At 34.3% G+C, this 21,218-nt stretch overlaps 2 protein-coding genes across 3 annotated transcripts; both read right to left on the bottom strand.

Moving 5' to 3' along the window:
* Positions 1 to 2,870: 2,870 nt before the first annotated feature.
* Positions 2,871 to 20,256, bottom strand: LOC114187975 (homoserine dehydrogenase). The gene is made up of 12 exons (XM_028076431.1): positions 19,953 to 20,256; positions 19,485 to 19,635; positions 19,322 to 19,399; positions 18,968 to 19,083; positions 17,674 to 17,727; positions 11,455 to 11,542; positions 11,249 to 11,341; positions 7,897 to 7,937; positions 4,499 to 4,552; positions 4,221 to 4,384; positions 3,966 to 4,035; positions 2,871 to 3,289 (listed from the first exon to the last, which is right to left on the bottom strand). The coding sequence occupies exons 1-12, from the start codon at positions 20,046 to 20,048 to the stop codon at positions 3,164 to 3,166; spliced, it is 1,131 nt and encodes a 376-aa protein (XP_027932232.1). The 5' UTR covers positions 20,049 to 20,256; the 3' UTR covers positions 2,871 to 3,163.
* Positions 12,673 to 15,512, bottom strand: LOC114187974. Of its 2 annotated transcripts, XM_028076430.1 has the most exons (4): positions 15,310 to 15,386; positions 14,051 to 15,230; positions 13,576 to 13,978; positions 12,673 to 13,500 (listed from the first exon to the last, which is right to left on the bottom strand). In XM_028076430.1, the coding sequence occupies exons 2-4, from the start codon at positions 15,211 to 15,213 to the stop codon at positions 13,354 to 13,356; spliced, it is 1,713 nt and encodes a 570-aa protein (XP_027932231.1). In that variant the 5' UTR covers positions 15,214 to 15,230; positions 15,310 to 15,386; the 3' UTR covers positions 12,673 to 13,353. The 2 variants fall into 2 exon arrangements, with proteins under 2 accessions (XP_027932231.1, XP_027932229.1); XM_028076428.1 differs by having other exon boundaries at positions 14,051 to 15,512.
* Positions 20,257 to 21,218: the final 962 nt, after the last annotated feature.

Here is a 21,218-nt window from a genome sequence, read left to right as displayed (position 1 = left end):
CAAAACATTTAAAACTAAAATGGGCTACGGGCTTATTTATGGCCCAACGGGCTAGAGAGCAAGGCGGGATGAGCGAGCTGGTAGGTTCAGATATATAACCCAACCCACCATTTGTTTGACGGGATGGTAGGCCAACTCATTGGACCTAATCCGCTTTAACATTCCTAATATGTGTATATAATTTTTGTCTTATTCTCATTTTTATCGAGTAACAAATATACTTGTCCTCACACTTTTTTCAAAATATTGGTCAAATAATATTTTTACGTAAAAGTGATAAAAATCACAAAAATAATATTATTAATTTTTCAATATAAAAAAATGCATATTAGAATTTACATAATTGAATACTTGAAATTGAGATATTCTCGTATAAACAAACAAATAATAATTAAAAATATTAAAAAGGAGATTAATGTATTAAAACGTATTTGATTTAATGAGATTGAGATTTGTGTTTTTTTGAAATACAATATGTTCTTGCAAAAACAAATAAAAGATATTTGGAACATAAATAACGTCTTACCTCAATCATTGACCTCTCGAGCTGGCTCCTTCTCAGTTTGCAAGTGCCATCTGATAGCGTACACACTTGGACCCTTAAGGGGTTACATGCGCAGAGGACTCCGACGATCAAGTCAGCAAAAGGGCTCTCAAAAAGTCAAATCTTGGATTAAGGAATTATATAGTCATTAATTGTTGGGTTCACGTGTATTTATATAGTCATTAATTGTGGCTGCCACCTTTATGGGCTGGTCCAATACTTGGATTTTTATGTGGGTCTGGGCTTGACCCAGGCCCTGTGTTAGTGTTTGTTGATACCAGGGGCTTTGTCTGCAATATTCCAAGTTTAATGTCATCAACCTATTATGTTTTATCCTTTGAAGTAGGCGGCCTAGGCCGCTATGTATTTCTGCTTGATTGGTTATATACTTAGTAATTTTATTTGTGGGGTTATAGGTAGGCAGTCTTGGTCGTGTGGTCTCCTTGGTCCGCCTAGGGGCAATACACTAGTCCCCCAACCTTTGTCGGGAGAAGTGTAGTGTCAAAGACTTGGAAGTGTATGAGTTGCCTTGGTCCGTCTAGGTGCAGTACACAATATATCATTTGAATGAAACCGCACAAAGAAAAATTATACATAATAAGGTTGTGGTAGAAATAAAAGTAAACTTTATAAATATTAAACAAGTCAAATAAGAAATAAGAGAGAATGAAGACGAGAAAGAAACAAGGTTTGTCAAATAATTTGAAACTGAAGACAAAAAAGAAAACAATGAAAATAAGTTTGTTAGATTATCTATCAAACTACGAGTCTTTTGGTACTTTAAAACAGAATGAGTATAAGAACACGTGTGGGACGGGCATGAAATAGATAGGTACATATTCATTATTATTATTATTAGGAAAATAATATTATCTCCATACTTGATTTATAAAACATTGTATTATCTATACGCATACCATATTTAGTCAATGCAGTAATTATTCATCAAAATTAAGATAGATTCGACCTAAAGATAGCAACGAGCCAAGATAAGTGCAAATTTGAATATCTCATCTCCATCCTCGAAGTTCAAAGTCATTTCTATCCAAATCTTTATCTTCCAAGTACAATCACATCCTTTCCTCTTCCTATACCCAACAAGTGTGAAATTTGTTTCACCATCATCCATTTCAAATAAGGGATACTCATGCCTAATATTAATTAATATTTTTTAAAATAATAAAAGCGTAGTAAAGAAAAAATCTTTTTGAATTTGCCATTTTTGAATTAGTATTGTGTTATTCAAACTAGGTTAAAAATACACATTTAATCCATATTTACACTTGTTTTGTTAATTCAGTCTTCATTAAAAATAAAATTTAATAAAATCTCAATTTTCATCAATTTAATCATTTTTTCTAACAATGTCTAAATAATTAACAGATAGTAAATAATGTATGTTACATGTTAGTTTATGAATTTTTTTAATTTGTTTTTCATTTTTTTATTTTTCTTAATTAAAAAAAATGTTTTTGTCAAGCCAACATCATGTCACATAGCAATAGTAGTTCCATATGTCAAGGTTCGTGACACGTGTGAGTGTCACGTGTCAATCTTATATTTAATTTAATCTTTATATTCATTATTTTTATTCAATTTAGTACTAATTTCTTTAAAATTGAACAATTTTGTCTATTTTCAAATAAAGACCAAATTTAAATTTTATATAAATTTGATAGATTTTTTATTAAAATATTCCGAATTTAGGATTAGAGTTGGTTTAGAATTGGAATGAAAATTTTAGAAGTGAAAACTAGCATCATTAATTTAAAAATTTAAGAATTTAAAAATCACATAAATTATTTAATAAATTTATGTAATTTTTAGGTTAAAAATATTTAATACTTTATATGATTTTTATGTTAAAAATTAATTACATAGTCTAAGCTAAAATTTGGCATAACATTTATATAAAAATTAAATAATCTCAATTTGATAATGAACAAAATTACTAATTTTAAAAACAAAATTGAGACTGAATTGAACAAAAATAATAAATATAAAAATCAAATTGAATATAAAACACTAACACATGACTCAGATCTTGTGTGACATTGACACTAACACGTGTCACTGACCTGACATCTGACACTGCTACTATCACATAACACGATGCTACCTTGACACATGGACATTCTTTTTCAAATTAAGAAAACTTAAAAAAATTAAAAATTAAAAAAATCATAAACTGACACGTGACATACACAGTTTACTGTCCACTAATGATTTAGATGGTGCTAGTAAAAAAACAAAATTGAACAAAATTGACAAATTGAAACCTTATTAAACAGAAGATCAGTATTGAATTGACAAAATCGAATAAAAATAAGAACTAAATGTGTATTTTAACCTTCAAACTAATCATCAAAATTCTCCAATAGTCATGATATTTGTACGTTTAAGAAAAACAAAAATGCAAAAATCAATTCCATCTGTATCTGGTTCAGCATTATGTACCAACATTAGCACTAAAGCTTCATGTCTAATATCTTAAAAAAACTACGAGCCACTTATTTTGGCTTCAACCAAACAAAAAACGCACATCAGCAGCTTTCCAGGGCAAATCAGTAGCGGTTGTACCTTCTACTTTCTCTAATCAGGATACAAAAAAATTTCCCTTTAAGAAAATAAATCTTGAACATCCACGATATCCGCAAGAACACCAGCAGCAGTGGTGTCATTTCCGGCTCCGGCACCTTGAATAACCAGTGGTTGTTTACTATAGCATCGAGTGTATATTTCCAACTGCCATTTGTATACACAATAAAACAGAATATATGATGAGTACATGAATAAAAGAGAAAAAAGAGCAATACCCTATTTCTAGAAAAACAGTTGTCACTTGTTCAACAACATACTCCTTTCTTCATTTTGTATTTCTTGGACTTTTTTTACTCTCTACGATTTATTTCTTAGGTATAATTAGTAAATAGATTTAATTGGGTCTCTTGACACGTCTATTGCATGTATATGTCTTGGGCCAAAGAAAAAAGAAATCAATGAGAAAAACAAACAAAAGGTGATTCAAGCTCAGTCTTGGAGATGATTCACATCCAAGAGTCTTCAAAGAAGTGGCAAGAAAACCAAGGCAAAGGAAGCACATAATGCATGAGGCAAGTAACACCTCCCTTAATTTAAATTTTCAGCAAATGCTCTATATATCTGTTTTAGAAGTTACATATGCATTTTATTTTATTAGTATTATGCTGTGCACTTAAGAAACAATTTCTGAAAATTAGGAGTGTGAATTCTGGCCCGTCAAAATTCAGGCCGGGCAGGCCAGCCCAACATCAGAAAACAGGTTGAAAATTGAACATGTCCCGCCACCGGCGGGATAGCTGACCCGACATTTCTTCATCCTCAATCACCTATCACTATTAAAAATGCTCAACACAACATCGAGAAAATAAAAGAAGCTTACGACGTTATCACTTCCCCTTAGTCTTCCCAAGGGAGAATTTTTTGGTAGCTCCTGAATACCAACTTCACACCTACGAAGAGAAAAGGTTAAATAGTAGAAAAGGAAACACGATATTGAATGTGAATAATTGCAAACAATGAACACTATAGAAGTCTATACAAAGAGTGATTCGAAAAATGGAGAAAAAGTGTGCAAAAGGTGTGAAATGAATGCTTGATTGAAGACACAATATGAAGGGAGGATAAAAAAAGATGCCTTGAACCCTCGATCACACAGACATAGCGCAGAACATTTCCATTTGAGGCTGCCTTCTCAACTCTAGCTTGAATATCTTTATCTAGCAACGAGAGTCCTCGGTCCAAGAAGTCTTCAACAGTCATTATATCAGGTCCCATTTCTTTGGGATACAAGCTCTCAATCTGTTAAATGCATATAGAAAAAATATAACAAACTTATTATAAAGGGAGAAAAACGGGTACAGAAACAGAAAAGCAAAGGACAGGAAAGTTGAATATACTAATGCAAATCCAAACCTTAATGCTATCTAGATTAATTTGATGGCCAAGTATTCGAGCAAGAATTAAAGCCTGTCTTAATATTGGCCCAAACAAAGAAAGTTAGCATTAGCAAATTATGTCATTCATAATTGAAAATAACAAACAACCAACAGTATTGTAATATCATTTCGAAATTAACATTCATTTCCCTGCACCATCTGCAGAAAGTGTATACACTTTTCCAATACCACTACTTTTCATAACCAAAATCATCAAATGGACACGCATGAATTTTACAAATCTAAGCTAACGAAAACTTATTTCTTTTTACACTTGAGACGTCCTAGATATCTCACATTGACTAGAGATATGATCAAATTATAATATATACGTAAATACAAATATCACTATGTAGGTTGGTTTCATGAGATTGAATTAAAGTTAAAGTCCACTTTTTAAATGGTTGTATGATTGCACGAAGAGGTTGGAGTCTATAGAGATGTGCAACAAAAGATTCTAAATGGCCAATTATATGAATTGTCGCGGTCTCTTTGTTTTTGAGCTTGCATGACCATCAAGGAAACCTACATCTCATGGTGAACAACTAAGAAAATAACTCAAACTCTAAGTATTCTTCTAAGTGTTTTAAAATTTTTAATGTTTAAACCGCAACAGCACCAAAACTCTCAAGATGAGCTTGGGTATCAATTTGAACTATATAAGGAAATAAAGAATTATTTAATTGATGATAATCACATCAATTATGTAAACCCCATATCACCTCACCTTTTTTTTTTTCACTTTCTCTCTTTTCTCTCTTCTTATCTGGCGCAGCAACACCGTAGGGGAGGAGAGCCCATCCCCTTTCCAGCCATCTTCTTCAACCCTACTCTAGAAAAGGGAAAAACTTCATTTTCACTAGGTCATTTCAAAAGAGTAAGTTTCCCTTCTCTTCTCTTGAATCAAGAATCAATTCTCATGATTGTGAGGTGGTGGTTGTGCATGCGGTCTCATAATGTTTTCTAAGATTTTGAATTTGGGTTCTTTCTTGTGTTTGTTTAGAGCTTTCGTGAAATCTAGCGATTAGGGGTTGTGGGAGATCAAGAGGAATTCCTAAATCATGTAAGGGAAGCTAGTGTTGTTTTACTCTGTAGCGTTTTTTTCGAAATTAATGAATGCATGTTGATGAATTTGATCTGTGATGAGTATGATTGTTTTTGCTTGTATGGTTTGAAATTCTGCTCCTCGTAGCTGAATCCACAGGTTGTGGAAATATCCATTGGTTACCTATGGAACCTGCTTTTTGAATTATGCTTCTCGTAGTTAAATCCACTGGTTACCTGTGGAACACACTAGTGTAAATTCTGCATCCTGGAGCCAAATCCACAGGTTACTTGTGGAACCTTTTGTTTGCTTTATTCACCTTTAACATGAAAATATGAAATATGATATGTAAATATGATGAATAAGCATTGTATGATTGTTTGGTATGAGGAACTCGGTGTGAGATCATGTTTTGTGGAGAAGTGATAAGGTTATAAGTATAAAAGAGAATAAGTGGAATGGAATCAAAGAAGATGATTTGAATTGTTTGCAGTGTTATTGATATCGGATAATGGAAAATATCGGATACCCTAAAAATCCTTTATAAAGTTATGGCGGAATCAATAACGGGTTATGGCAGAAATATTAGAATAGAAAGAAATATAATATATAGATATAAATAATTAAAAAAAATTATATTTTGTCTAGAAGAATGTGAGAGGCGGCCACTGCCAGTGAACGGCGGAGACAGGCGGCGACCGGCGTTGGACGGCGGCTACCGATGATGAGTGGTGGCGACCAGCAGCAAGCAGCAAGGTCAGTCCAAGAAAAAGAAGATAGACTTGGAAAGGGTTAGTGGGAGTAATAGGTTAAAATAAGTGTTTATTGGGCCTGACCCAAATTTTTATTAAAACATTAGTTGGGCTTTTAACCCACTTAATACAGAAAGAAGAGAAGTATTCAACCCTGAAATTAGGGTTTCAATGTGCTCAGTTGCATCTCGCAAGGTCACTGCCGCCGCTACTTCTTCTCTGCTTCTTCTCCACTTCTTCTCCACGTCGTCCCGCCATTTTCGCCATAGTCGTTCCGCACCCGCAACCCGTTACAAAAAAAGCAGCCGCCATGGCCGCCATAAGAAACCCGCATCGCCACCGCATTTGTATGGTGTCAGGCTAAAAAACCGCCCCCGATTTACGCCATAACGCTGCCATAACCGGTTTTTAATAACACTGATTGTTTGTTGTATAAGGATTGTGCTTCTAAGGAAGAAGTACAATCCCCACTAGGAGTTTGTTATGCATGACTAGGGATATGTGTTGGTCAGAAGCTATCCTATACTCTATTAGGTTTACAAACTCATATAGAGTGTAGTGACTTAGGTGGTGAGAGTTGAAGGAGGTTCTTATGGCGAGATTAGAGGTGGGACCACTAAACTGGCGATGCCATAAGTAACTTACCTTGTCCAGAGGTAATTGATTCATGTTGGTTAGGCCAACTGGAGCCAGGGCCTTTACCGCAATCCACTTTTATGACAAGTGCATAGCTTCTTATATCTGAGTCAATGCATAAATCCGGATAAACATCGAGTCTAGAAGTCATGTGTCTATGAATGTAGTCTAAACTGCAAAGTGTATGATTAAGAGTATTATTTTGAATTTATTTGATTGTTATGATTTCTCAATTTTATCATTAGCTTACCCTTTTTTGTTTGTTGGTTATTATGTTATTTTTGCTATGACCGCTATCATGGCGTGAGCAGATAGGACTGTAGGTGGTGATGTGACTAACCAGTAAGTCAATGGTCCTTAAAGGAAAGGATATTTTGGAAGTATGCATATAAGTATATGAAATGATGTGATTACTTGTTTTCAAGTGTATTTTGAAAAACTTTTATAAACCTAAGTAGTTTTGAAAGATTGTGACTATGTAAGGATTGTAATTTACACTATTATTATGGGGTTATGTATGTTTCCCTTTAATTACATGGCCAGGTACTGTTTAATACTAAATTGTAGGAACACAAGGAAAGTATAATCAAATTTCTTGGGTCGTTACAAATTACATTTTATTCACCTTTAATTCCAAGATTCAAACTCTTTCAAATAAGGTGAAATGAACAGAAAAATTCTAAAGATATTTTATCCACCATAACTGGCAACGGCATGCTGCTATAAATCAGCAATCCGATATTAATAACACAGCCTATTACCAAAGAATGGGCATCATTCATTGGTGACCAAAATGGACATTGTTTATATGTAGGCTGCAGTAATGTACAATGTCCTTGCGAGACCAAACCATTTTATATTGATTGTGAGACATTATCAGCTTTTACACAGATCAGAAATAGCTACAAAATTAATCTTCAAGGTTAAGCAAACTACATGAACCTTTCTAGCAACATCCATTCCACCAAGGTCATCACGTGGATCTGCAACAATATAGCATGTATAGATAAATAATCATTAACTAACTATTTAAAACATTGAAGTCAAATTATCATTAACTTTTGCAATTTACAGAGCTCAAGAGGAAACGAGCAAAAACATGAAGATTAATCATGACAATAACCTAAGAATATACTTCATAATGTCGATAGCTTTTTTCACAAAAAAAAAAAAAAGATGTTAATAACTTAAACATGAAGATTAATCATGACAATAACCTACGAATATACTTCATAATGTTAATAGCTTTCTTCACACAAAAAAAGATGTTAATAGCTGCTTACCTCATAAAAAAAAGTTGCTTACCTCAAAATTAGAAGAAAATAATTTCTCCCTTATTCATCTTGTGTATACATTTGTATACATTTGATATATATATTAGATAGATATACGTATATACACATATATACACATATATACATATAGCCTATTCAAGAAAACAAATTCCTGAGATTGTGGAATTGGTATGCTAGTAATAAAACCAAAATACAACAAAATAAAATCTAAAACGTCCTAAAATATCTCAACAATTCCCCTCAAGTTGGTGAATAAGTGTTCTCAATTCCCAAGTTGGATATAATCCTCTCTCAAAAGTTATTGTTGTTCAACCCCATGGTTATCAAACTTGTGAGTTAACTCGTTAACTCGGACAAGCTTACATGACTACTCATGGCTTCCGAGTCAACTTGCAAGCAAACTCGCTTTTCATGTTTGGTAGAATCGAGCGTAGAATCAGTGAACTCGTTCAAACTCGCGAGTTTGCAAGTTATTTGGCTTGTTCGTATGGAATGCATTTTTGAAGAACACTCACCTGATTAGGGCCCAGTGTCACTCATTTGAAGTTGCACTCTCTTGCACTCACGTCACTGTGCTCGCCAATGTTGTCACAAGTTGTTGTCCTCGCGATCACTCGCCGTCACTGTAGCACCTTCTCACCATCACGCTCGCTTATCGTTGCGCTCACTCGCCATTGTAGGGTTGCTAAGGGTAGGAGGAAAGTTTGGTTAAAGATGAAGTTTAGGGTTTCTTTGTTCTATTATCGACTTTTGGGCCTATATAAAATATAGTATATAATAATCTAATAATAATAATAATATTTCATTAAAAAAATTAAAAAAGTTATTTATAAAATCATATAACAATAATATATATATATATATATATTTTATTTAAAGTAAACTCTTACGAGTTTACGATTCAAGTCTACGATTTGAGTTTACCACAATCTCACAAGTTTACATAAACTATCAAGTTTGACAACCTTGTTCAACCCATTTGTGAGTATATCTAGAAGTTGTCCTTGAGTAGACACATATGGGTTGCAAATCTAAGCCAGTGTCAATATGTTTGTCCACTTCAATATGTTAGTTCTATCATGTTGTACAGGGTTGTGAGCTACTGTTGATTGCAGATTTATTGTCACAATATAACCTCATAGGTTCATCCTACTTTGTATTAAAGTCTTCAGATGTAATCTTCAGCCATAAAAGTTCACATATCCCTTCAACCATTGCTCAATAAGTTATCACACTCTTTTACTCTTCCAAGTTACTAGATTTCCACCAAGGAAGGTGCAATATCTAGTAATTGACTTCCTGTTCATAATTGAACCTGCATGATCAAAATCAATATATGCCTCAACACTAACATTCTCATTTCTTTTGAACAAAATTCTTCTTTCTAGTGTCCCTTTTAAATACTGGATAATTCTAAGTGTAACTTGTAAATGTGCTTCCTTTGGTTGATGCATAAATTGTCTGACTAGACTTAGCAAAAGGAATATTAAATCTAGTGGGAGAAAGATAAATAAGTCTCCCCACAAGGCTCTAGTACATTGTTTTATCCACAACAACATCATTATTGCATGCTATTTTACCTATTTCCTAACAGTATTTTAACTTTCCTAAAGCCTTGATTTAAAACTCTTTGGCAAGGCAGAGGCTCAACCTTTGTTGCTTCTTTTCATCATTTGCAATAAAAATGATACGATACACATAGACCAATAAAACACTTACTCCCACTGAATTAGACTGCTTGATAAATTAAGTGTGGTCCCCTTGGCTCTGCTTGTATTTAAGGCTCATCATAACTTTGGTGAATCTTCCAAACCATACTCTAGGTGATGGTTTCAACCCGTCCCATGGAGGAATGCATTTTTCAAATCAAATTACTTCAAGTTCCAATCATGATTTTCCACCAAAGGAAAAATTATTCTGATTGTATTCCTTTTTGCAACTGGAACAAAGGTCTTCAAGGAATCCGCTCCATAAGTTTAAGTGAACCCTTTGCTACAAGCCTAGCCTTATACCTCTCAATAGTCCCACCACCAACCCTGTATTTTACTATGTAAACCCACTTGCACCCAACAGGCTTTTTTTTTTTGTTTTTTCAAGTGATAGGGTTACTAGTTTCCAAGTATTGTCTTCCTCAATTTCCAAATCTTGGCTTTTTCCATTTCTTGTCAATCAATGCTTTAGATACATAAGAAACTATAGTTGTGGTATTTAAGCTTGTTAGATAGGTTCTATGGGTAGATGAGAATTTTTCAAAGGATAGATAGTTTGCTAAAGGGTAACATGGTTTAGTGGAGGATGTGGTTCCTTTTCTAAGGGCAATTAGGAGATCTAAATTCTGATGTACTTGTGCAACTGGTTCTACAGAAGGAAGTAGTTCATAAAAGTTAGTAGAATCAGAATTTATAAGGTCAAACACATTTACCTCGTGTAATAATATAGGGTTGAACTCTTGAACATGAGTAGATTCTGGAATGGACTTTCCTCTTCAGCCGTACACCAGATTTTTCCCAAATTTAGTATCATCATGTGGTCTAATAACTGGTCTAGCATTTCTTTTTTGTGTGTGTGTTCATTGACATATTATAGTAAGTTACCATTTTCTGTTGAACTTAATGTATCAAATACACCCCTACCCACTATTGGATTTCAGACTTTGGAGCCTTAAACCATAACCCTCCCTAAGTGCTTTTCCACATATTCCACAACTAATGGAAACATGATACATTCAAATGTTAAAATCATAGGAATTATAAGATTTAGGTGGGGAAGAAGAAATGTGAGAATAATATTTAGATTGATATGGATGCGATTCGGACCCAAGTCCAATTTATATTATAATTTGGTCAAACACTAGTGTAGTGTTACTAGTACAAGCCAAAGGAAGTCATAATACTGATAATATCCCCATATTCATAAGGTTCAAGGGTAGAAATTACCTATGACATAGATTAATCAGTTTCACATGTCAACAACACAATTTCAAATGTAACATCACTAACCTGGTTCAGTATACCCGAGACTTTTAGCATCTTTAACAACTTGGCTGAGTGGCTTTCCATCTTCAACCTCACTCATTACATACCCCAATGTCCCTAACAAGAGCAAGTAACAGAATACAGTATCAAAAGAGTTAATTTTGTACAAATAATGCATGTTGGAAAACCCAAAAATAATGTGTAATTATAGGATCGTAAAAGATATATACCACTCAAACTGCCAATAATTTGATGAACAGGATCACCAGAACAGATTATACGATTCAGGGATGCTATTACAGGAAGACCAGCTCCTACCTTTAAAAATATAATTACCAGCTCAGTAGTAGTTCATCAATATAATTCAATTGCATTTAAGTCTAATAAGAATATGACAAGCACCCTCCAAATCTATGTTGTGCCACAGAAAAATGGAAGAGGAGCAGGAGATTGCAATTAAGCGCAATGAGGAGAGGATGAGTAAGGAGAATGGATTTGAGTGGTAAAAACCCGCTCGTGTGGCAGGTAGTGAAATAACAGGTTAAAACAGAGAGAGCAATGGAGAAAAGAGACTAAAGGTATTTTTAGTGAGGCCTGTGTTATAATTTCATGCTTATTGTTTCTGTTAGTTTTTCATTTCTGTTGGAATGGCTTCTTGAGCATTGGTTTCTCACTGAAATGACTAACTACATGAATTCCTTTATGGATTCTAGTACGTGTATTAAAAAAGTGATGTAGGACTAAATATCCAGAAGTAACAATTGATTGTGGTTATTATTTGCTTTACATTGTTATATTATTATGGCCAATTAATAAATTGTGTAGGAGGTGATAAGTCATTTACATTCTTCTGAAGATAAAAGTTTTAACAAAATGAAGCCCTTTTGGATGCCTATTGTCATGTTGAAATGCAGAAGCTACTACATTCACGCGATGAGGTAGTTTGGTGCACGTATGTACTTAACTACCTTAATCATGAGTAATCATGAATTAATTAAGTGCATTCATGTACCTTCTACATCTCAACTATGGCAGTCCAACATGTTCCTTATTCTAGAATCTTTTAAATCATTATAGAATGTGTATGCGAGAGAAAAATCTAATGTGCATAACTTCATTCATGCTTATAAATATGTGACAGAGGAATAACACAATATGTTTAACATATAAATAAGGTGGAGGAAGAGTACGGGTGTTTAAGGGATGAGTTGGGTAGGATTTAGGCAAGCCCATTACCCAACCCACTAAAAAAATATTGTATTGGGCTGGGTTTCTGTATTTATGTTAAAACTCAATGCAACCCAACTCACTCTTGTGCGAATTGGCTTGAGTTGGATCAATTGAATAGAAATTTGGAAAACTTTATTTTTTGTTTAAAAAATTAGTTTTAAAGTTTCATTCTAATTAAAAGATGAAACATCTTTATAAAAATTAATTTAAGGCTTCAAGTAGATAAGTCAAGTTATAACAAGTTTGACCATACTAATTCAAGCTGTGAAGAAAAAAACATAACACAATTTGTCATAACACAAGTATAAGAGTGAGTGTTGGGTTGGATTTTGGGTCAGCCATACTAAACCCATCACTCAAATTGTATAAGAGTAAGTTAGTTTGTGTTGGGTCAGGTTTGACTCAATCATAAATGAAACCAACCCAATCTAATTCATTTGGATTGGGTCAAGTTGAATCATCGGGTAACTGAAACCAAGGTTGTCAAACTCGAGAGTTTACGTAAACTTGTGAAAGCCCAGTAAACTCGAATCGTAAACTCGTAAGAGTTTACTTCACAAGGAAAAAAAATTAATTTATATAAATAATATCCTAATTCAAACAAGTCCATAAAATTATATAGCTTAAAAGTATTTGAAATAAATAAGTTTATACAAATACTATAAAACATAAATTCAAATATCAAATGTCTATGTGTAATCCTCTGATCCTCTAATGATATCATCATCATCATCTTCATCCAACTCCTCCCCTGATGTAACGTGCATCCTCATTGGCATCAAAAGTTATGTTATTAAGATCAAGAGCATCTAGAGTTGGATTTGTTGTTGGTCCATCTAAGTGAACATCAATTTCACCTTCAGCTTGCTCAATCTCAACAACATCATCTGCCTCTTCAGTTATCCATTCATCATCTGATTCAATGTCATCAAATGGTGGAGCACACTTTTTCGAATTTGTCTACTTTTCAACTTCAAGTTATACATCACATAAACTAAATCATTCATCTTTTTCTGATACAAACGGTTCCTTCTCTTTGTATGAACCTAAAATGAAATATTAAATTTTAGTAGATATAAACCTAATAAAGAAAATTATAAATTATAAATAATTTAAATTACCATCTCGAATGAGCTCCAACTACGCTCACAACCCAAAGAGCTACAAGTCAAGCTTAGAATTCGAATAGCAAATCTCTTCAACTCCGGAGTTGCATCCCCAAACATCTCCCACCATTCACCAGGATTTAATGCTTTCCTGCATTCCTTTGCATCTTCCATTCCAAAAAGACCTATAGCAAAATGAAATTGAACAATTTGCAAATTAATTTTTCTTCTTTCTACAATATCTAGCACTAATCTTCTCATGCACTCATACAATCCTTCTTTAAGCTCTCCACCATCATCACATCTAAAGTTAGGTTCATAGTGGAAGTGGGGGTTGAGAAAATAGGCAGCTGCATGCAAAGGCCTATGAAGTTGATTATCCCATTGAGCATCAATTATTCTCCAAACATCTTCATAACTACATTCAATACCAAACAAATTTCAGACATAAGGAATTAAACTTTTAATGAGTTAAAGTTTGGAAGTTTACCTCTTCTTAATATTGTTAAAATTGGATCTAATCTTTTCTTTTGCACAGTCCATCTCTTCATAAATGAAACCCATTGTGGGTTTTACATCTGAGTCCACCAATCTTAAGACCACCATAAGAGGGGCAGTAGCCTTCAAGCATGTGGAGACATTCTTCCAAACTCGGTTGTCTAATACCACGCGTTCTATTCCTTTCCCCTCTTGTGAAGTTCCAAATTTGCTTGTCTTCCACTCATCGGAGTTAAACATGGTCAATAATGATGCCTTCAATTCATGAAGACAACCAAGAGTCAAATATGCCGTGGCAAATCTAGTCACACCCGGTCTTATCAAGTCTCTACCTATAGTGAACTTTTTCAACAATGAAATCAACATTGTTCTTCCATAAATGTAAGTGGTAATCTTTCTTCCCTTCTTGATTGTCAATTCATGGACCTTCAAATTCTTTTCAAAATCTTCAAAGATCAAATCAATACAGTGTGCAACACATGGAGTCCAATACAATCGTTCTCTTTTTTGCATCAACAAATCTCCAGCTGCCTTGAAATTTGCAGCATTATCAGTGACAACTTGAATTACGTTTTCTTCTCCAACATACTCAACAACATCATCTAACATCTTAAATACTTTATCAGTTGTTTTTGAAATGTCTAAGGTGTCAAGTGAATAAAGAAAAGTCGTCCCTTTAGGACTATTCACCAAGAAGTTGCAAATAGAACGTCTTTTTTTGTCCGTCCAACCATCAGACATAATGGTACAACCAGTTCTCTTCCACTCCTTGTATTCTTCAAGCATTAAATATGTTTTTCTCATAGCTTGTTTCAAGAGCTTCTCTCTAATATCATAATAAGAGGGTGGTTTGTAGCCAACTCCATATTTACCAATCATTTCACACATCTTTGCAAATGCTGGATTTCTAATCACATTGAAATGAATGGCACTAGTGTAAAAGACTTCAGCTACTTGAGCATCAACCTCTTCTTTGAATCCTTTTTTCATCATTTGATTTATAGTTTCTTGGACTCCCCCTTTACTAGCATTGGCAACTGTTTGTTTTCCTTTAAAGCCAAACAACATATGTCCTCCTTCATCTTCTTCATCAATGATATTCAACTTTCTTCTCTTTAATGCTGCATGCTTAGCTTCTGCAACTATCTTTATCATCAAATTTTTTATTTCTCCTGAAACAGAGGCACAAGGTTCAGAATCTTCCCTAGTTCCAGCAAGATGATGTTTGAATCTAAATATTCCTCCACTCACAATCTTTGAGCAATAGTTACATTTAACTTTTCTACCATTGCCATTAATATCAAACCCGTGTTTCCATCCAATATCAGACCGGTTCCCCGGAGCATTTTTACTTCTACTATTGAAAGATAAGGATGCACTTGGATTAGTATCCACTGAATTTGAAGCATTTCCAGACATAGTGGTGTAAATTTTCACTACAAAATTAACATATAAAAAATCACAGTTGAACTAAACCTATCTATCAAGGGCTTAAATAAAACTGCAATTATTTAAAAGAAAAATTAAGTAAATAATTCTATTTATAAATAACAAGCCTAGATGAGCTACCAGGGACAGATCACACTACGCACTGCACTGCATAGGGAAGATGCAACCAACGTTTGACGGCGAGATGGTGACCGACGGTGACAGCGACTGTCACAGACCAGGACGCAACAAGGCGAGACAACGGCGAGGCGAAACGACAACGAGGCGATGCGAACAGTGACGGGACACGAACTCGAACGCGAGCGCAGTGGCAACCTCCACATGCGACGACCACGACGACTGTCACAGACCACGACACAACGATGAGGCGAGACGACGGCGAGGGGAAACGACAGCGAGGCGATGCGAACAAGGATGCGACGCGAGCTGCGACAAACGTGAACAATGACAGGACGTGAACGCGAGAACGATGGCAACCTCCAGATGCGACGGCGACTGCAGTGGCCAAGATCTCCAGACGCGACGAGAGCTTAACACACAGAGAGGGCAAACACGATTGAAAAATTCGAAAACCAAAAACCCTAAATCTCGTTTCAAAATCAGGTCAGATCTCCCCCAAACGGCGTCGTTTTCGTTTCAGTTTTTTCACCCATTCAAACTCGCACACACGTTCCAAACTTGCGATTTTGCGCAATTCTAACGAGCCTACTTCCGATTCCACCGAGTTTACATAAAAATCGAGTTTGATTCCGAGTTAACTCAGAAGCCATGTCTAGAATCACAAACTCGTCCGAGTTAACGAGTTAACTCGCAAGTTTGATAACCATGACTGGAACCATGAACATTCCTAACAATGTGTTGTCCCTCGAGGTAGAAAAGTATTAAAGAAAAAAAATTACTATAAGGAAACACTATAGAGGGACTTATCTTAATGTTTGTTTTGAATTCTTGCAATATGGAAAAAGTGTTTATAGGAGATTTGTTAGGCATATCAAAGTTAGATGGAAACAATAATGAAGTCATTCAACAACAATGAAAGTAAATGTATTTGCAATCATTGATAATAGATGGGCATGTCAACTTCATCGCCCTTTGCATGCAGCTAGTCACTTTTTGAACCCAAAGTTCTATTATTCCAACCTAGAAATGGAATATGATTTGGAAGTTACAAATGGATTGTATGCTTGCATCAAGAGGTTGGTGCCAAGTAAAGACGTGCAACAAAAAATTGTAATTGAGTTGCCTCTTTATAAGAGTGGAAGTGGACTCTTTGGTGATGACTTTGCCAAAGAATCAAGGTAGACCACATTCCCGATGAGACACATCAATGCTTTCTAAATTGCGTTAAGATATAATGGTTACATTCTAAGTTATTTTCTTTGCTTTTGTAGCTCAATGGTGGAAGAATTATGGGCATGCAACTCTAAACTTACAAAAGCTAGTAATCAAAATTTTAAATTTTAACATAGTTCATTGGGTTGTGAACGAAATTGGAGTGTATTTGAACAAGTAACAAGGAAAACAGGAGATAGAAACAAAAAATTGTGTAATGACTATCATAAGATTCATCACATACTATTACACTTCAAAAGAAACACACATTTGGTTCAACGACAACATAAAAAGCAATTTTTTTAAGATCACTTTTCAAAGAAAGAAAATAAGATATACTCCTTGTGTTTCAAAAGGGAATTGAATTTCATATGTTAAGTTTTGTTCTTCGTGTTTTATATTTTCATCAACATAATTTCACAAGTCAGCCACACACCGCAATTCATCTTTCCCTTCTTAATATAATGGAGAAGATGAATCATCAATAGCTGGAAAACACACCATGTGGCTTTTTCCGTGGATTTAATTTTCCTTTTTTATCAAGGTAAATTTTGCTTAAAAAATTTAAGCAAAGCGTCAGTTTGTACATTATTGATCCATACAAGTCATTCAGAACTTCTAAAGGCTTAGATTTGATTAGTATGAGACCAGTGTTCAAAACAACAAAGCATAACCAAGCAAAGAAATTAAAGCAGTAATGCTGAATTTTATATTACACTTAGTGGAAAATACACATTTTAATAAATATTTTCAATGCTATCACAAATGTGATAATCCTGCTACGTGCTGCTAGAGAGACATGTGTAGTTAAGGAAAGAAATAAGTATCACTTACAGTTGACTCATGCCGGATATGACGTGGATACATGAAAAGTTTCTTGAAATCCTCCTGTCACATAAAAGAGGTAATTGTTTGGATGAAGGATGCACAACTACGTAAAAACATACTAGTGAGAGGAAGAAACCAAAATCTTTTGAAACCTTAATATGAAAATGTAAAATACTGCCCCGTCCAATTAGGATAATGCACTCCTTGTTTCAGAAACTTTGAATATGCACCAATTAAAACTATCACCTCATTATTTAAACATTTCTAGTACGTTTTCTGAAAATGTAAATACAGTCGTGAATGATGATAATTGGGACGCTTCAGGAGTAATGGGACAAGCTAATAATGAAGTTTCTAAAATCATGTTACCTTGCATTATATTTTTAAAAAGTCACCCTTTACGCCATATTTGTTACAAAATTACCATTTGAACCGTAAAGTTTTAAAAAATCCAAACATTTTCAAATTTACACTTTTACCCTTTAAACCAATAATAACCCACAAAATACCAAAAAGACAGACCTAATAACGAAATTGAGATGGAGGAACTGAGATGCCAAATTCAACATCTTCAAGCCACTGTGAACTTCAACAAGCTCTAATAGAAGAACAAACAAAATGTTTGGGTGAAGAATCTGATGAGTGTCCTCATACAATAGCAATGTTGCTCTAGAAGACAGCAATTTTGATTAATGATATTATGGTCAAGCTTCCACATTTTGATGGCAAGTTACAACCTAAAGAATTTGTTGATTGGATCCAAACTGACGAAGAAATGTTTGAATTTAAGGAAATCCATGAGGATCTAAAAGTCAAGATTGTCACAGTTATGCTAAAGAAGCATGCTTCCACAAGGTGGAGAATCTAAAGAAGCATGAGCGTGAAGGGAAGACTAAGATCAAAGCATGGGAGAAGATGCTATGTGCACATACATGTAAGTTCTTGCTTGAGCATTATATCAAGATAAAAAAAAACGGCCATGAGCACTACAGTCCTTAAGTATGAAAATTGTGATTTAAGAACAACAAATTTTGACAAAAATCAAACAAAAGGATAACAATACAAAAATTATAGTGTTTAAGGATCACATAGAATGTTTATTAAGCTTTATGACCACGTACAAGGCCATAACTTGGAGCCCGTATACTGGATATTTTCTTTCTTATTTTGTGTACATCAGTACCAAGGGTTACATATAGAGAAGCAAAAGAAAATCAAAATAAATAGTCTTTCTTGACTTGATAAATATCCCCCAACTCTCATCTCAACAATTGTTATAAAATAATGAAGATGGTTGTACCATTGAAGATGTAAGAGGCTTCTTATTTGCCAAAACAGCACAACAACCCATATCAATTGCTTGCTTTAGCACCACAACAGTGTCAAAGCTAGCAGAGCAATCCACAAGCACCAAACCTATAATAAAAAAAAAAAAAAATAGCTGTTCAGTGATTTAGTGCATGAAGCTGTGAAGGTTCACTCTCATTTCAAATTTATTTTAAAATCCACAACAGTAAGCAAGCAATGCAGTCTATAATAAAAATTCAAGGATTAAATATGTTTGGGGTATGGGGCGTTGCAGGATACAACAGCAGAGGAGGTTTCATGGGTACTGCCATAACCAGTTCATGGTGGTGAATGATTGCTTACATACCTGTTTTTCTACCAAGTTGAGATGCAATCTCTAGAATCTTTCCTTCTGACTCCGGATGCCCAAACGCCCGGCATTCCCCTTTAAATAACATACAACAAGTAAACATTCTAAAAAATATAAATTTTCATATCACCATCAAGAAAAATTAGGCATAAATATCAACCGAAATCACAAAGTTTTGATAGAGATTCGCCAGCGCTCTTGACCCGGCAAAGTTGTAACAAAAAGCTGTCGTCCAACCCCTTATTCAGCAAATCATCCGACACCACCAAAGATTTACTATCACCAACTCCTACAACTCTCAAGCACAGTCCCTGCCAACAAAAAAAAAAACTCAAACACAATAAATAAATTGAAACATCAATCAACTAAACAAAAAATGCACATTTTTCTATACCCATTCTCAATCAATTTCAAAAAATAAAATCACGGAGCGCAATCGCTGGATTCATTTGGCAGAGAAGCCAAAAGCCCGCACAAATAACCCCAGAAAGAAAAAAAAAAGTTCAAAAGACAAATGGTATATCAGAAACCCAAATAACTTGTCATTTTCAGGTTAAAGCCATGACAAAAAAAATAGGAAACTGAAGCACAATTTGGAAACATAAGAATCCATCTAAAGGGACATTACCTGTGTGGAGTGAAGAGAACGGCAAGAGACAATGTGTTCGAGAAGTTGACGACCAACTCCTCCACAACCCATTAGAATCAGAGGAATATTCTTCATTTTTTTTCCTTTCAATCTTTCAAATTTTTTAGAGAGAAGTTGTCAATTAAATTTATTAGGGTTGTGTGTGTGATGGAAGAACTAGTAGCTTTAAGTACAGAGGGGACTGTGAAATGTGATCCTTGATTCCAATTCTGCAGCTTAGAACATAGGCGGAAAGTTAGTCATCAAATATGACAAAAAAAAATCAATACTTACAACAGAGGCAGATAATCAATCATCAAATATGACATAAACAATTCAATATTATAATTCTATTAAATACATTATATGAAATTCTAATTTGACTAAAACAGCATTAATATATAATTTTATTAAATGCATTATATATTAAAGTTAATCAAATCCTACATCATTTAGCTGGCACTACCACTTGTAAAAAAATTATATTTGTAGGTATCCGCACTATTTATACCTTGTCCTCTTTACTTAGATTTGCTTGCGATAATCTCAGAATTTACATTTTTATATGTTTAGAGAAAAGACAAGTAAAGATAAAGATCCTAATTTTGTCTGATTTCAAAAGAAACAAAGATGACAAAACGTGAAATGATTATGTTTAAACGAAAACCATGACCAAAATACAAATGTCACAATCCAAAAACCTTATTTTTAAAGGATTTAGTGACCATTACCACGTAAAGGGCCCCAATTTGGAAAAACAATGTCCTTTTTGCAAATTTTATTTCTTTTTTAAAAAAGATTAAACCAAATTCCGAGGAGAGGGTCTACATCCAAAAGATTGGACAACCATTACCACGTAGAGGGCCCCGATCCAAAAAAAAAAACATTTTGCAAATCTGATTTCTTTTTGAGAAAGATTAGACCAATCCCGAGGAGAGGATCTACATTCAAAGGATTCGGCGACCATTACCACGTAAAGGGCCCAAATCTGGAAAACAAAAACTTTTTGCAAATCTGATTTCTTTTTGAGAAAAATTAGACCAATGCTTGAGGGGAGGGTTTACATCCAAAGGATTCGGCGACCATTCTCACGTAGAGGACCCCGATCCGAAAAACAAAAACGTTTTGCAGATCTGATTTCTTTTTTAGAAAGATCAGACCAATCCTGAGGAGAGGATCTACATCCAAGGGATTCAACGACCATTACCACATAGAGGGCCCCAATCCTAAACATATCCCATTTTGCAAATATGATTTAAAAAAATA

This window comes from Vigna unguiculata, chromosome 6 (assembly GCF_004118075.2).
Source record: "Vigna unguiculata cultivar IT97K-499-35 chromosome 6, ASM411807v1, whole genome shotgun sequence".
NCBI classification, from domain to species: domain Eukaryota; kingdom Viridiplantae; phylum Streptophyta; class Magnoliopsida; order Fabales; family Fabaceae; genus Vigna; species Vigna unguiculata.
The sequence above is the reverse complement of the archived record's forward strand: the minus strand, read 5'-3'. Positions and strand labels throughout refer to the sequence as shown.

Excerpts from the sequence above, each read along its gene's own strand:
- LOC114187974 (XM_028076428.1), bottom strand. The coding sequence starts at position 15,477 with ATGTCTGGAAATGCTTCAAATTCAGTGGATACTAATCCAAGTGCATCC. Across the intron at positions 13,979-14,050 it reads TTTAACAATATTAAGAAGAG|TTATGAAGATGTTTGGAGAA; the intron begins GTAAACTTCCAA and ends TATTGAATGTAG. Across the intron at positions 13,501-13,575 it reads GTTGGAGCTCATTCGAGATG|GTTCATACAAAGAGAAGGAA; the intron begins GTAATTTAAATT and ends ATTTCATTTTAG.
- LOC114187975 (XM_028076431.1), bottom strand. The coding sequence starts at position 20,048 with ATGAAGAATATTCCTCTGATTCTAATGGGTTGTGGAGGAGTTGGTCGT. Across the intron at positions 19,636-19,952 it reads GTTCTCTTCACTCCACACAG|GGACTGTGCTTGAGAGTTGT; the intron begins GTAATGTCCCTT and ends TTTTGTTGGCAG. Across the intron at positions 4,385-4,498 it reads TTAATCTAGATAGCATTAAG|ATTGAGAGCTTGTATCCCAA; the intron begins GTTTGGATTTGC and ends TGCATTTAACAG.